We start from the raw sequence: 17,510 nt of genomic DNA, 5'->3' as shown, positions 1-17,510 counted from the left end.
TATTATTATATGTTAGATTCTAAGGAAATTAAACAAAATGTTATATTTTTTACCAAGATGCTGTGCCTCAAAAGTCCCACACTATAATTATAGTCTCAATGCACCATACTTAGAGATGTGGCATAGAAATTGACCTACCTTTGATTGAATTAGGGTTGTCAAGACATAGTTACATAGTTAGCCAGGTTGAAAAAAAAGACACAAGTCCATCTAGTTCAACCACAAAAAAATAAAAAAAAAATAAAAAATAACAACATGACTTGTTTCAAGAAATCAAAGCTCAGAAAAAATTTAGGTCGCAGGTAAAAAAAAATCTATTATTAGGTAGCAGAATGTGGATGGGAGCCCTTAAAGTGGAAGTTCACCACAGAATTACTCAATAAATATTACACTGTAATATAGCAGGTGTACCTTAATAAATGCATAGTATCTATCATGTTTGATTTCAGTCTGTGCTCCAGTTGTCCAACAATGGAAAACTGCCGCTATTACAAGTGACACTGTGGAACTCATGCCATCTAGGTCTTGTGATTACAAAGCCTCTCTAGAAATTGCTTGAACACGCTTCCTCTGTGCCCTGATGCTGTCAAAGATGTAGATAAAATGAAGAGGGCCAAGTGACACCATGTTTTTTTTTTCACAAAAGACACAAAGGACTGTGCACTTTGAAAGCTGCACTCCACAAGTGAGTTTGCTCCAGAGATTAGTTAATGTGGTAAAGCTCTGCTGACTTCCAACATTTAGTTATGTGCAAGCAAAAAAAAAAAATATATATATATTATATATATATATATATATATATATATATATATATATATATATATATATATATATATATAGTTTTTTTATTCCTTGCATGTGACGGTATTCTTTGTAAGGGCCGGTTCACACTGCGAGCCGCGGCGAGGCGTCTCCGACTTCCTCGCCGCGACTTGCAGGGGGGGTCAGCGGCGACTTGCAGAGGACTTCTGCATAGAAGTCAATGCAAGTCGCCCCCGAAGTCGCCCCGAAGTAGTACAGGAACCTTTTTTCTGAGTCGGAGCGACTCGAGTCGCTCCTCTCAGAACGGTTCCATTGTACTCAATGGGGACGACTTGCGGGAGCGAGGCGAAGCGAGCCGTGTCGCCTCGCCTCGCGCCGCAGTGTGAACCGGCCCTTAAGTTAAGTGTTTCCTTGTATACTAACCTCTGCAGCAACTGCACTTGCAAAGTGCACAGTCTATTTGAGTTTAGTAAATCAACCCCTGTGACTTACATGGTGTTGCTGGCAATAGCCAGTATGATGCTGATTGCTGGAAAACCATAGTGTGATCAGAGGTCAAATATGTTGCTATGCATTTAAAGGAGTTGTAAAGGCAGAAGGTTTTTTTATCTTAATGCATTCTATACATTAAGATAAAATGCCTTGTGTGTGCAGCAGCCCCCCTCAGCCCCCCTGATACCTGAGCCCCATCTCTGTCCAGTGATGTCGACGAGTCCCCTGGCCATCCAGAACTCTCCCTCCTGATTGGCTGAGACATAGCAGCGGCGCCATTGGCTCCCGCTGCTATTAAAGTCAGTTAACCAATCAGGAAAGAGAGGGGATGGGGCCAAACCGCAGCTCTGTGTCTGAATGGACACAAGCTACTTGCTGTGGGGGCACTCGACAGGAGGGAGGGGCCAGTGGCAGCAAAAAGGGACCCAAGAAGAGGAGGATCCAGGCTGCCCTGTGCAAATCCACTGCAACAGAGCAGGTGAGAATACAATTTTTTTTTTAAATAACAAATACTTTACAATCACTTTAAGGGACATCTGGTATAAGGTTTAATGTTTAATGAATAATTCTAGGGCAAACTTCCATATTAAATAAAAAAAAATATGAACGACTTGATATATGTTAGAAAATAGATAAACTTTTTATATTTCCCCTGGTTTCCTTATATATTTGGAATTCGTTAATAAATAGAGTTTTAAACCGTACTGAAGAAGTAGAAAACATGTAAATCTTATACATACACTAGCAAAACATTTAGAAACCGTACTATAATAAAAATTGACAAACAACTCCACATTAACCCCGCAAAATTTACAATGAACTACAAAAACAGCATGTCCTGCAGGTGTTTGAATCTCAATTACAATTAGGGGTTTACCTATAAACCACCCAGTGATCACTAATGCAAAGGGAGAGATAGCGAGAGCATAACAGCGGACATGAATATCTTGTATTCAGCACAGTGGTACATGGTCCAAACAGTTTTGATAAATAATTAAATAAGAGAGCTGTTTGTTCTACATAGATATATATATATATACTTGTATACAATATAGATTTTTTTTGTTACATGTTTAATAGATTATTTGAAAAATATCATCTTCCTTTTACACATCCAATGCAGTAATACTTTTGCACTCACAAGTCACCTCCCTACTCCCCAATTTTAGGGCTTCTGGTTTGATAAAACATTTATAATTATGTGTTTTCACATTATTATTATTATTATTTTTTTTGCATTTGTCACCATAAATAATTATTTTTTTAATACATTTAAATACCGGCATAGAAAAGTGGAAATTAACAAAAAAATGAAAGTATTTAAAATGCTGGATAAAATGAACATTTGTATATAAAATGATATTTCATCAAATAAAAACCAGAAGCCCCACTTTAAGGTCAAATTCACACCAAGGCATTAATCAGGGGCACATGGAAGTGGCATTACAGAAGAAAAAAATCATTAATTTCTGTGACATATATACACAGCATAGGGTTAGCTAGAAGAAAGAAGGCTTTGGAAAAATGTATTTCAGTGCTCTAAAAACAGTTGTAGAACCACAAGGCACCTTTATCTGTGGTTCTGAGGTACATCGGTGTGAATAGGACCAGTCAAGTATGAGAACGTGACATAATGTAGTAGATAGCTGTTCTCTATGCTATACTTTACATATACTTTATAAGGAGTCAAAACAAAACTCTGCTATGCATAACTGGTAAAGTGGTCTTAAGTGGATATAATGTACAAATACTATTCAGCTCCATGACCACATTCCCAAAGCTTCATAGGAACTCTCCGAATAAAACTAAGCAGTTACTGGGAACTGGTTTTGGAAAGCACTGGGGCTGTGACCCTTATATCATTATTAGAGGGTATACTAACACTTCCCTTGCAGCATTCTTGTTCAAGGTCAGCAACTCAAAGTAGCAACAGAAAGAATAAAGTAGACAGCCTGGCAACTGCACATTGAAAAACAAGTCAGCAAGGGCAGTTGTCGCATTTCTGTCCTGATAGCTTTCATTTGAAGTTCTCCCAAAAGCTTCTGTTAACCATACAGATTTTGCATTGATCTCTATAAAAGTGACAGCTAAAGGTATTCTGCAAACAATTGTACATTAGAAAATCGATTAAACGCATTTATTTTCGCCAGATCCCCCATTTTTGTTTTCCACAGTATTTATTATTATTTACAGTAACATCATTTAAAGTAAAGAATTTCCATCAGTCTTCCATCCCCATTTTTTTTCCACAAGCAACAAATCAAACAAGTGGAAAATATAGATTTAGTTACAAAAGATAACCAATAGTTTACAAAATCTGTGGAAAAACGAGTCGAGGGCAGGACAAACCATATCCCATTATCTGCATTCTTCAACATGATTCTTGTTTACATCCACTGCTTAGATTTCCAACTGCTGATGACCATTTGCTGTTTCTTATAAAACTACACAAGAAATGAAAATATCTTTTATAAAATTCTATTACCTTTTGGCACCTACATTTAACTTTTGTCCTGTGAGCGAACCACATTTAAGCAAAATATCCTTACTGCATTGTGTATCTTCAAGTATCCTACAGGACTAAAATACACCCTGTAAAGTCTAATAGTTATACAAAAAATAAAGCCTTAGCTGCTCTTTTCTGCTTAATATATAGTTTCAGTGTCCAAACAAGTGACACCCATGGTAGTATATTCTACATACAGTCTTCTAGCCAGAATAAAAAGAATATACCCAAGGTTATAAATACCTTCTTTCACAATTATTTTAACAGCTTTGCGGCACAATCTGTACCATTAAGAACAAGTGCAAATTAATAAAACCCTTTCCTTCCAAGACAGCACAAAATGCTTTGCAAAAGAAACAGTCTCGCTGGTCTGCTTCTCCTAGCAACCACAGATTAAATCTGGACTATGACGTGGGAGGTCAGTGGGTAAGGTTAGCATAATGTCAGTAATCTGTCTTATGTTGATTAGTTTAACGATATATTTGTATTAGCACATAGTATAAAATGTCAGCAGCAGGGACACACAATTACCAAATATTAGCTGGGGAGACACCAGCTTAAAAAATATCAAGTGGATGTTTAGTTGCAGGACTGTACTTTCTTTTTTTAACCTAATTTACAGTCTTTTTTTTGCAGCGTATGATGACAACAGAAAGAATATGACTAGATCCCATTGAGAATAACCTAAGCTCTTGTTTTCCTGGAAACTAACTTAACACGTAATGGAGCAGGATGTAAACACAAAAAAAAAAACAGGAGGGTTATTGGTCAATTAACCAGTCACCTGTAAAGAAAAGAGTTCCAAAAACAGTGGTGACTAACCCCCCTATGGCAGTATAAAGCGGTCCAGATGGCACCCAACAAATTAAGAAATCACCACCTACATGGCTGTGGTACAGCACATTGATTGTAGGATTGGAACTACGCAAGTACTGTACTTACCGCATTTGGTAGGTTTACAATACCATTACTGCAAAATGAAAAACCGTATCTGCAAGAAACTATCATCATTCCGGCATTTGAAAACTGTGCATATACATCCATTGATGTCTTCAAACATATTACTCCTAAATCTTAGTTCTTTAGTGCTGGTGGGCCAAAACATTACAAGCATTAAGAATTTAAAAATGTTAGTGCATTAAAAACACCAACAAATTAAAAGTCTGTGGTTGAAAGATCCCCCCCCCCTTTTTTTTTGTTCCAATAACGTTTTATTGAAAAGAAAAGTTCCTCTTAATCTGATACAAGGGTATCCATGGAACCAGGATCCAGCTGCACAGATTGTCCTGGCCTTTACTTCGCTAGCATATTAATGTCAATTTCTATCCAAGACATCGGACAAGTGAGACTTGAGATAAAGTTCATTCTGAGACTGAGAATATTCTATGATAGGATCGTCATAGTTGCTGGTACGGACTTTGTAATGCAAAAATAAAACCTATTTCCCAGACAACATCTTAAAACATTCCCTTCAGAGAGTGTGGACTGGCAAACTTCCACATGGGAAGTTTTTTGAACAAGGTCATTTGTTACAACAAATCTGTTAATCCTAAATATGTAACAATATCCAAAACAGCAGGATGGATTCATAATAATGGAAGGCTCATTGTGCAGTGATTGCCCGTATTAACTGACTACCAGTATTCTATTATCTGTAAAATACCAAACTCATTACTGATATTTGAGTCCAGTTATTCCTAAGAATGAGCATCTTCATTATTTGTTTAGAATGGTAAATAAAAATGGTGATGAATAAATAATCCTCCATCTAAAATTTTACATGTTTAGTAGGCTTTGATGCAGATGGAGAATTGTGTTCAACAAGTTGGTATAATGGAACACAATCCATGCATATTACAGTGTAAATACCCTGGCAGTTCTCTTGGAAAAAAAAACAGTGTTTATGCTGGCAGAGTGTTTTTAAGTGGTTTGTAGAGCCATCCACAAATGCTCAGCCTTTCATTATTCCACCTATCACCTACAATGACGTTTCTTGTCCATGTAAAGATAATTCTGTTAGCATTTGTTCATCCAGTACCGACCGCTGATGTGTCAGGTTTTCAAAGACCATGCTCCCTGATGCAGCAGGTGGTGGATACGGCAAGGAAGGGTAGCCTGGTGCTTCTATACCAACAATCGCTTCTTCTTCCATGCTGGGTTGTGATGTAGGAGCCAGATCACACAGAGACTGCTGTGCTAGGTAGGTAGAGTCATGACTCGATGGTTCTTCCATTGGAGGCGAGTCCTGCCATGCTTCCTGACTGCTAGAAGTCTCCTCGCCTTGTGTTTGATTTGGTTGAAGGTTGTCATCAAGATTCAACTTTCTTCTCTGCTCCTCAGTTAGTGAAGTCTTCTCATTGAAATTGAAACGTGATGAGAGATCTAGAGTAGTTGGAGATGAAGGACCAGCACTTGACACAGTGCTGGAAGGTCCACTGCTGTCTACAAATGGCAAGACAAAAGCTTTGTTAATATTGAATGAAAAAAAAAAAAAACCTTTTATAGACATGGTTTCAGCTATTTTTGGTCACGCAGCTTTGGTCATTTATTTTTGCTTGGTTACAAGTACAAACATTACAACTTACTGAACTTCATTTGAACTAGTAGTGTGCGCCCACCCTGTCTACAGTTTAGCTGCATCTGCATTTCTCTAAACATTGACAATAGCTGGTAAATGAAGAGAATTTTTTACTATTATTTTAAGAAACACAGCTTTATCAGATGACCAGTGTCATACTTGATTACCAGCTGGGAGACCACATGTTTGTCATAGATTCCGTGCATGTGCAAGCTCTTAAATTCAGGAACACTTTCCTTTAGGGAGGCACCTGAAGTTTAAAACACATTTAAAACAATAAACCTAAATATGTGAAGGAGGAGGACAGCTCTATGAAGTTGGGATTAACACTGTTCCAAAAATACATTAAAGGATAAGTTCAACTTTGGGAACATGTTACAGATTCCACCCGTTTTTAGGGTGGAACATGTAACATTCCCACTGCTACAGCACCCCTAATGACAGTGAGTAAGGGATCTTCTCCCCTTACCTGCTGTCACAATTTAAAAAAAAATGGTCATGGAGGGCTATGCCCACCTGGTTGCATCATTCATTTACAGAGTTCTGTGAATAGGAGAACTGTAAGTACAGGCAGCCTTTGATGCTGTTGGCTTGTAGTTCTCAATCAACTACCAGGTGCTGTTGAGCACTGTAGGTAGTTCATTGTTTCTTCCTGTCATTGCATAACTGCCTGTTCATACGAGGTACAAGTAGACAGCTTAGGCCGCGTACACACGAGAGGATTGTCCGTCCAACTTAGTCCGCTGAAACGTGTTTCAGTGGACAATCCGCTCGTGTGTGGGCTTCAGCGGACTTGTTCAGCGGACAGTCTGGCGGACTAAGTCTTTCGGAATTTCCGTAATATTGTCCGTCCAACTTTGGTTTCAGCGGACAATCCACTCGTGAGTAGGCTAGTTCGACGGACTAAGTATGGCGCATGCTCAGAAAGGATTTACACGGCCGAAGGTTGCATTGCAGTGTATTGGACGTCAAATTTCTAGTCCCGTCGTACGTGCCGTACACGTCATCGCGCAAGCTTTCAGCGGACTGTCTTTTCGTCGTGTGTGGTCAAGTCCGTTCATTCAAAAGTAGGACGGACTGTCTGTCGGATTGTCTGACTAACTTAGTTGGCCAGACAATCCGCCCGTGTGTACGCGGCCTTACACTGACAGTCTGCAGGAGTCTGCATTTCACCCGTGATCTGCTGATTGTGGGTGCAATGCCCAGCAGGATCCTAGTAAAAAAATAAATAAATGCATAACTTTTTTTTACCTGCAAAAAGATGTGCATTTATTATTTTTATCTTACAAAGGTGAACTTATCCTTTATTAAGGCTGGGTTCACACTAGTGCGAACTGGATGTGGGGTTTCTCCACATCCAATTCCCACAGCAGGAGACTGTTACCAGCTCTCTATGGAGCCTGTTCACACCGACAGCGGCTCTGGTGCAATTTGCACAGGAGCCCTATGCATCTTTTGGTCCATTTCAGGTCAGAATTCAGCCAAAAATGTGGGCTAAAATCGGACCTGAAACAGTGACAGAGGAAGCACCGGACTCCTGCTGTGAGCCACTGCGTACTCATATGTGAACCCAGCCTAACAAAACAGTTGTCGTGTTTACCATTCCCTCTAGCTTAAAGCATATTTTTTGCTAAGATTGCAGGTGCATTTTAATCATTGCAATCTAGAACAGCAAAATAGTTTAGAATTACATTCTTCCATTTTGCTAACAACTTGGCATATTCTAAAAATCTAAAGTCCAGTCAAAAACAGTACTCTTATCTAATCTTCTACAAAAAGTCACACCTATTTGAAGATGTTACCATTATACTTTTTTTGCGCATTTACCTGTTACAGGATTAAAAAGACTGGGATGAAACAATGCAGGGTAATGTTATGTGGAAGATCATAAAAATACATCATGGACAAAAGCTAGCCTTAAAACGAATGGAAATTTTAGTGGGAGTTGGCCATGATGGCATTTGTCAAAATGTACAAGTATGCACAGCATGCATGCACATTATGGTACACCTACCTCTGGGTTTGCTTTCCTCCAGCAAGGCATTATCTTATGTTCTTGTGCCGAGTCCAGGGTCTTTCTTTGTTCAGCCATTAATGATGTAACTGTGCATGTGCACTGGAAGTACATTATGCCAGCAACTGGCTCTATTCTATGTACACTATGGGAATTTAAATTGGGTTACTGGCATTATATTAATAGATAAGAAAAGTTTTTAATATTTGAAATTATTTATTCAACAAAAGAGAAAAAAGCCACTAAAAACAAGTAGCATTATGCCGCGTACACACGATCAAACAAGCGGGTGGAAAAGTCCGGCAAACTCAAGTCCGCCGGACAATCCCCCCCGTGTGTAGCCTCCGGCATACTTTTTTGACCCGAAAGTACGGCGGACTTAGAATGCCATGTTACACTCTAATCTTCCCGCCGGACTTGCATTTCAACGGACAATCCGGCCGTGTGTATGCCAGTCCGCCGTACTTTTGAAATGAGCGGACTTTTCCCACCCGGAGAAAAGTCCGCTCATTTCGAGCGGGTCTCCAGGTAGGCGGGGCCCGCGAAGGAGACGCCGCTGTTCCCGCCACCTGGTATGGACTTAAAGGGGAACCCCAACGCCGAAAAAAATCGGCGTGGGGGTCCCCCAAAGTCCACAACAGACCCTTGTCCGAGCACGCTACCCGGCCGTCCAGGAAAGGAGGGGCGAGCGAGCGCCCCCCCGAGCCGTACCAGGCCGCGTGCCCTCAACATGGGGGGTGCCTTGGAGAAGGGGGGGGCCGCGCGGCCCCCCACCCCAAAGCACCTTGTCCCCATGTTGATGAGGACAAGGGCCTCTTCCCGACAACCCTGGCCGTTGGTTGTTGGGGTCTGCGGGCGGGGGGCTTATCGGAATCCGGGAGCCCCCTTTAATAAGGGGGCCGCCGGATACCGCCCCCCCCACCCTATGTGAATGAATATGGGGTACAATGTACCCCTACCCATTCACCTGTAAAATAAAAGTACAAAAAAAACACAACACACGAGATAAAATACTTTATTGCACAGCTCCGGGGGTCTTCCGTCTTTGGGGGTCTTCTCGCCGGACTCCTGCGCTATCTTCTTGTAGCTCTTTTGCTAGCGGAGGAGTCCGGCTTTCTTCCTCGCCGCCGGCCTCTTCTTCCGACTTCGGGGGTCTTGTCCCCCTCTTCGGTTCTTCTGCCGGGCCTTCTTATAGCTCTTTTACAGGCGGTGGCCCGGTCTTCTGTCGCCGCCGCCGCCTTTCGTTCTTCTGTTCTTCTCTTCTTCTTCTTCAGATGTTAACTCGCCGAGTCCTCCGCTCACGACAGGGAACGGGCACGCGACGACTTATATAGAGACAAGGGGCGGGGTCTTCGGTGGATGTCACATGGGTTCATGTCACATGGGTTCATGTCACATGGCGACAGTCCCAGCATCCTCCGGGACTGACATCGTAAGGGGCGGGGTCACCATGTGACATGAACCCATGTGACATCCACCGAAGACCCCGCCCCTTGTCCCTATATAAGTCGCCGCGTGCCCGTTCCCTGTCATTGTGAGCGGAGGACTCGGTGAGGCAACATCTGAAGAAGAAGAAGAGAAGAACAGAAGAATGGAAGGCGGCGGCGGCGACAGAAGACCGGGCCACCGCCTGTAAAAGAGCTATAAGAAGGCGCGGTGGCCCGGCAGAAGAACCTAAGAGGGGGACAAGACCCCCGAAGTTGGAAGAAGAGGTCGGCGGCGAGGAAGAAAGCCGGACTCCTCCACTAGCAAAAGAGCTACAAGAAGATAGCGGAGGAGTCCGGCGAGAAGACCCCCGAAGACGGAAGACCCCCGGAGCTGTGCAATAAAGTATTTTATCTCGTGTGTTGTGTTTTTTTTGTACTTTTATTTTACAGGTGAATGGGAAGGGGTACATTGTACCCCATACTCATTCACATAGGGTGGGGGGCCGGTATCCGGGGGCCCCCTTATTAAAGGGGGCTCCCGGATTCCGATAAGCCCCCCTCCCGCAGACCCCGACAACCAACGGCCAGGGTTGTCGGGAAGAGGCCCTTGTCCTCATCAACATGGGGACAAGGTGCTTTGGGGTGGCGGGGCGCGCGGCCCCCCCTTCCCCAAGGCACCCCCCATGTTGAGGGCACGCGGCCTGGTACGGCTCAGGAGGGGGGGCGCTCGCTCGCCCCCCCTTTCCTGGCCGGCCGGGTAGCGTGCTCGGACAAGGGTCTGTTGTGGACTTTGGGGGGACCCCCACGCCGATTTTTTTCGGCCTTGGGGTTCCCCTTTAAGTCCATACCAGGCGGCGGGGCCAGCGACGTCTCCTTCGCTGGCCCCGCCTACCTGGAGACGCGCTCGAAATGAGCGGACTTTCCTCCGCGTGTGTGGGCCAGTCCGTTGATTTCAAAAGTAGGGCGGATAGTACGGCGGACTTAATACGCCATATTAGTCCGCTGGAAAAGTGCCGTGTGTGGGCAAGTAGCCCGTTCGGAAAGTCCGACGGACAGTCTGGCGGGAAGTCCGCCAGACTAAGTACGTCGGACAGACGGCTACGTGTGTACGCGGCTTTACACATAATTATTATTTTTTTCGTACTACAGATCTACTTGATTTGACCATGAATTAACCCTGAAGAAGAGGTCAACTGTTTATATATACCTCCAAACGTCGGGTTACTTTTTGTAAAGATCATCTCTTGCAATAGACCTGCTCATTCATTGTTCTATGAGTATATATGTTATGTACTTCTAGTATACATCCAATTTTTTTATGTGTAATGCTACGGTACTTGTTTTTAGTGGCTTTTTTCTCTTTTGTTGAATAAATAATTTCAAATATTAAAAAAATGTTCTTATCTATTAATATAATGCCAGCGACCCAATTTAAATTCCCATAGAGGTTATACACTCATTCCTTTTTGGGTGTTTTTTTGTTTCTATGATTATAGGGAAGTGGGTTCATTTTGGCATTCTATATATATATAGGGTGGACATAAACTCCTTTTTATTCTATGTACACTGGGAGCCTGAACTGTATACAGCACATTGCATGTACCGCAGTGTATGAACAAATAAAATTTACAGGCAGATAAATGTTTTTTGTTTGCAGAAGAGATGTAACAAATTCTCTTCTACCAATAAAGTATACCCATTAACATTTTTTTGTAATCACAGTTCAGCATTAAATGGGTATTACAAGATTTATACAGAGAGCAAGGGGTTTCTACTATAAATAGAATGATGGAAGAAATGGGAGTGGTGACTGCAAACTGAAGGGGTAGAGCTGAATGCTGAGGTGGGTGGCATCAAATGAAAAGGAGGAGAGAAAAAACATACTAGGGAAAATATCAGGATCTGGGAACAAAAATATTTTTTACAAATAATTTGTATAATTAAAAACCTTCCAATTTGTCATGACATTTTGTTAAAGTATAGCAAAAAACAGAAATACATTTATTTTATTTTTTTTAACAACAAGCATATATTTATTGGTGATGATGTATAACAATAGTGGAGATTCTGGCCAATTTTGGTAGATGTGTGGTAGCACATGATAGCAAACGGAGTAAGAAAAAAGCTGAATATAGTGCAAGCAAAGCTAATTCTTAGACCAGAGTTTCTCATTAAGGGCACCCTGGTGTGCTGTCTGGGTTTGTCAGAGGTGCAGTACTACGCCTGGGATTTAAGGTCATGTATGCCCATGGTGAAAGCAGGTTGGCACCATGGAAACGCAAGACACTAATCCAGGGCGGCAATTAAGACAGCCCCCAGCATTCAGAAAGAGTGGAGTCTGCCTCCATTTAGACCTGCTCCACCATTTGCCATGCTGTGGTGAAGATCGGAAGGTAGGACTCTCCTGTAAAAAGGTGGTGGGGGTGGGGGGCTGAGGAATCTGAAGTGAAAGGTAGGAGGGGTTGGGGAACTTTGATGTCAAAGGGAGTGGATGTCAAAAGATGGGGGGGGGAACTAAGACTCTACAGTGGAAAAGGGGAGGGGAGACTGAAAACTCTGATGTGAAGGACACTGGGGTGCCTCATGATTTTGCATACTTTCCAACTTTGACTGAAAAAAAGTTTGAGAACCACTGGCTTAGACCACGTGCATGTAAACAAAATGGAGATACAAAGCACTTACACCAGGGAGGCCTCTCTGAACGCTGGCGCAGGGGAAGCGAAGAAGAAGAGAGGATTCTGTGAGGCAGGCAAGCATCGCCAGGTGCATGGCGGTGTGAATCACATCCAGCTGATAAAAGTGGATAAATAATACAAAGTTTTGACAAACAAGGCACTCCATTTGGATAGATATGAAGCATAGAAATGATTAAAATGCGACTCCAGATACTTTTTAATTTTGGATAGATTGGCAAAGAGTATCCCCACAAGGTCCTTACTGCAATTGGTAACCACACTGGGGAAATTCCCCTTAATGTCTAGAGTAGTCACAGAACATAATGTGGGAAAAAAATCTCTCTAAGGCTGCTTTCACACTGGGGCGGGAGCAGCGTCGGCGGTAAAGTGCCGCTATTTTTAGCGGCGCTTTACCTTCGTTTTAGCGGCGGTCTGCGGGCGCTAGCGGGGTGGTTTTAACCCCCGCTAGCGGCCGAAAAAGGGTTAAACCCGCCCGCAAAGCGCCGCTACAGCGGCGCTTTGCCGGCGGTATTGCCGCGGTGTCCCATTGATTTCAAAGATGCGGCTAGCAGGACTTTTTTCACCGTCCTGCCAGCGCATCGCTCCAGTGTGAAAGCCCTCCGGCTTTCACACTGGAGTGAAAGGGGCCGGTTTTTTTCAGGCGCTACACAGGCGCTATTTTTAGCGCTGTAACGCCTGAATACCGCCCCAGTGTGAAAGCAGCCTAACAGTGACACAAACAATGATGAAAACATTTTGCTTTCATAGAGTCGAGAGGAATTAGAATCTTTATCAGGTTTTTATTGCTGGCCACATTCTAATTAGAGACATTTCCCTCACTTCTTGTTCTAGTGACCAAACTGCAACAAACAGAATGCAAAGATCATATAAAAATTACAGCAGTTCAGAACCTTGCCCAATAACCAAAACTAAAAAAGTTCTGGCTGGAGTTCAACCATAAAGAAAAACACAAGTTTTGTTGAAATACAGATTAAAAGTTGCAGGCAAAATCATTTAAGTAATTTAAAGTGTAACTAAAAGGCAAAACTTTTCTTTTCAATTTTTTAATGGAGTAGAGAAGGATTGGAACACCTGTCAGTTTTTATTGCCGTCTGTGCCCCCATTGAGGAGATTCACCACCCTCTCTATTTGTCCTATTTACCATTATCATTGAAAATGAAAGTTAAAGAAAATCCCAAATTTTGGGTGGTCCACAGAAAAGTAATAGAGGGGAAATCTTCCAATGGGGACACTAGTTTTGGTCATTATGGGGTCCCCAAAGAATTCTCCTAATTTGCAGGGATTTCCTCTCACTTCCTGGTTGACTATGGGACAGAAAGTGAAGGGAAATCTCTGCAATGGGATACAAATGGCAAAAAATAAAATAAAATCCTGACAGGGATTATAACCCTCCCTTACTCTATCCAAAATGAAAAAAAAAGTTTTGCCTTTAGTTCTACTGTAATCAAAAATTATGTTTCCATTTAAATGTGCAGCAAGCTTCAATTTTAGAGAACTTACAAGAAATCAAATATTTTTGCAGGCAGAATTCCCCAGAATCCACAACCCATTTTATATAAATAGCCAATTTCCTCTCCCAGAAATCTGCACAGAACATGCATTAGATTAGCTCTTAGAACAGAAGCAATATCATCACATATTCAATGGTCAATATCACCTAGGTTTCCTGGTACTGTATTGACATTCCAGCAGTGCTGGGGAACTGTAATTTATGACAGGAGTAGCAGTAAAAGAGGATCATTGCAACACAGATCATTCTGTAAATAGATAATCAGGGCATCATTTGTGATTGACGTTGGATCTACATCACTGGATGATGCGTTTGACTTTAGGTTTACATTGTGGGACATTACTTTCTAATAAAGAGCTTTTCACAGTGTGGGGGTTTTTATTTGCCATTTAACTTTTTTGAGAATGAGTAACAAAGCACAGTCATGGCTCATTCATGTAGGGGAGAAGGGCTGGATATAGGGCCTCCTTGCACTAAGGAGCTTACGGATTCCGATAAATCACCTGCAGACTTCTACAGGGATGTCAGGAATGATGCCCTTCTCCCCATCAACATAGGAACAATAGGATTTTTTATTACAGCTTACCTGTAAAATTCTTTTCTTGAAGTATATCATAGGACACAGAGCCTAAGAAATTACTTAATGGGTTATGGGCCACCTTCAGGTGTTGGAACTGGTATAACCAATCAAGGACGTTCACTCCCTATATAACCCCTCCTCCTTCCAGGTGCACATCAGTTTTTGTAGCAAAGCAATATACTTAAATCCCAAAAGAGGGGAGGGACCTCTGTGTCCCATGATGTACTCCAAGAAAAAGATTTCACAGGTAAGCTGTAATAAAAATCCTATTTTCTATATCGTACACCATGGGACACAGTGCCTAAGTAATTATTTAATGGGACGTCCCATAGCAATGCTGCTTGAGGAGAGGGAGAGACAAACTTAAAGGACTTATACTGCTGCCTGCAGCACACTGCGCCCAAAGGCGATATCCTCATACCTCCTTCCATCCACTTGATAACATTTTTGTGAATGTATGCACTGAAGACCAAGTTGTGGCCTTGCAGATCTGAGCCATGGAGGCCTGGTGACGCACTGCCCAAGAAGCACTAACCGATCTGGTAGAGTGCGCCTTAACTTGAAACGGGGGAATCTTACCCCTTAAATCATAAGTTTGAATTATCACTTGTCTAATCTATTTAGCGACAGTGGATTTCAACGCTGCCTGTCCTTTCTGGCAGAATAAATAAGACATCAGTCTTACGAATCTGAGCAGTTGCCTTTAAATAGATTTTCACTGCTCTCACCACATCAAGATAATGTAGTGACTTTTCTTCCCTGGAATATGGTTTTGGAAAAAACGATGGCAGGACAATATCTTGGTTGAGGTGAAAACCTGAAACCACTTTTGGCAAAAAGCCTGGATGAGGGCATAACACCACTCTGTCCTCATAAATAATCAAATATGGCTCTTTACAAGAAAGAGCAGCCATTTGCGAAACCCTCCTTGCTGAGGATATAGCAACCAAAAATACCAGCTTCCTTGTCAGAAGGACTAAGGGAATATGCTGTATAGGTTCAAATGGCTGTTTTTGTAACACTGACAAAACTAAATTCAAGTCCCAAAGGCTTAAAGGTGATTTACCTGGAGGATTAATCCGCATCACCCCTTGCATAAAATCCCAGACTAAGAATGTGTAGCAAACGGTCCTTGAAATAAAATCGATAAGGCTGAGAATTGGCCCTTAATAGTACTCAAGGCCAACTTCATCTCTACGCCTAATTGTAGAAAGGCAACAATTCTGCCTATGATAGATCTCCGAGGGTGCCAACACCATCAAACATAAGCCTTCCAGACACTATAATGTACAGTTCTGGAAGCTGGTTTCCTTGCATTAATCAAAGTAGAGATACCTGACCTGGAAAGCCCACGTTTCTTCAGAATGTGGGTTTCTATAGCTAGGCCGTTAAATTTAGCGTTCGTAAAGTAGGATGGAATATTGGTCCCTGTGAGAACAGGTCTGGCCTTCTGGATTATTGGTTTTCTTTCCAGCTTGATCCTGCAAAGAAGTTGAGGCAGCAATTGAATAGGGGGAAATGCATAGATCAGTGAGAACTGATCCCATGGTATCCCCAACGCATGTTTTCTGCATGCGAATGGATCCTTTGTTCTGGACACAAAGTTGACTAACTTTGTGTTGAACTGGATGCTAGAAAATCTATGTCTGGAGTTCCCCATCTTTGACAAACCGCCAGAAAATATGTTGGGGTGAAGAAACCATTCCCATGGGAATAATCTGCTGGTGCCTTCAGTAGTCCGTCTGCCAATACTCTATCCCCGGAATGAAGACTGCCAATAGGCACGGAATATTTATTTCTGCCCAAGTTAGAATATGGTTCACCACTCTCTGCGCTGAGAGACTCTTGGTGCCCCCTTTGGTGATTGATATAGGCCAGAGCTGTGGCATTGACGGATTGGATCCTGACAGGACAATCCCTTAACCTGGAAGTCCAGTCTTTCAGAGCCGAACGCACTGCCCGAATCTCTAGGATGTTGATGAGCAAGGCTCTTTCGGTTCTTGAACACTGTCCTTGGACAGTTGTCTTTTCGGTTGTTACCACTTTCCAGATAACTGGTCTGAAGGATTTACCTTTTAGCAGATTCTTTAGTAACCGCTGATTTGGGACACCCTTGGGTACAGCCACAATGGCAAGTCCAAAGCTTGCATCGTTTTGTTCCAAGCAAATAGAATACTGTTTAGCAACAGTCTCGAATGGTACTGGGCACAGGGAACTGCTTCGAATGAAGCCACCATCGTTCCCAACAACCTCACGCAAAGGCAAATGGAGGGATCTGCTTTTGACCTGACCATACGCACCAACTCTCTTATGGAGTTATTTTTTGCCTGGGCAAGAACACCTTTTTCTGGGCTGCATCTATGTTCAGACCCAAATACCTCAGCTTTTTTTATCGGTTTTAAGGGAGACTTCTCTAGGTTAAGAATGCAACCCAGACTTTTCCAGGTAACTGGTTGTAATGCATACACCTTATGCCGAACACCGATAGGTCTATTAGCAATAGATCGTCTAGGTATGCCAAGACCGTTTATGCCCTGTGCCCTTAACATGGCTAGAGGTGGGGCTAGCACTTTTGTGAACACTCGGGGTGTTTTAGCTGGCCCAAAGGGCAAGGCTAGAAACTGAAATGCTGTTGTTCTACTTCGAACCGCAAAAACCTTTGGTGAGCGGGAAATGGATATGCATCCCTGATGCTCATAAACGCCAGAGGTTTTCCTTCTTGTAGGATATAAACTACTGACCTGATCGACTCCATAGAAAGGAGCGGATCTTCAGGAACCGATTTAGATTCTTTTAGATCTAGAATGGATATGTACAGAAGAAACAGAACTATCAGCTGACTCTACTAGAGGTAGCTTGAAAGAGGCACGAACCATGTCTGTAAGAGATTTGTACCACCAATCTCTCCGATTGCGAGGCTGAAAAAAAAGGTTCAACTCCAGTTG

At 42.4% G+C, this 17,510-nt stretch overlaps 1 protein-coding gene across 26 annotated transcripts in view; it reads right to left on the bottom strand.

Annotated features, from left to right (window-relative positions):
• Positions 1-3,376: 3,376 nt before the first annotated feature.
• PPIP5K1 (diphosphoinositol pentakisphosphate kinase 1) overlaps positions 3,377-17,510 on the bottom strand; it is a 332,491-nt gene continuing 318,357 nt past the window's right edge. For 24 of the 26 annotated variants that reach the window (XM_077473337.1, XM_077473342.1, XM_077473344.1 and 21 more), the window contains 2 exons: positions 12,462-12,569; positions 3,377-6,202 (listed from right to left, as the gene is read on the bottom strand). In XM_077473337.1, the coding sequence (XP_077329463.1) occupies positions 5,739-6,202; positions 12,462-12,569 (572 nt within the window). In that variant the 3' untranslated portion in view covers positions 3,377-5,738. Of the gene's footprint in view, positions 6,203-12,461; positions 12,570-13,014; positions 14,233-17,510 lie in introns of those variants that run through there. The other 2 variants (XM_077473343.1, XM_077473361.1) reach the window with 2 other exon arrangements.

This window comes from Lithobates pipiens, unplaced genomic scaffold, assembly GCF_037356315.1.
Source record: "Lithobates pipiens isolate NorthernLeopardFrog02 unplaced genomic scaffold, aLitPip1_a1.2 Scaffold_8, whole genome shotgun sequence".
NCBI classification, from domain to species: domain Eukaryota; kingdom Metazoa; phylum Chordata; class Amphibia; order Anura; family Ranidae; genus Lithobates; species Lithobates pipiens.
This window is presented reverse-complemented; position numbering and strand designations above follow the sequence as displayed.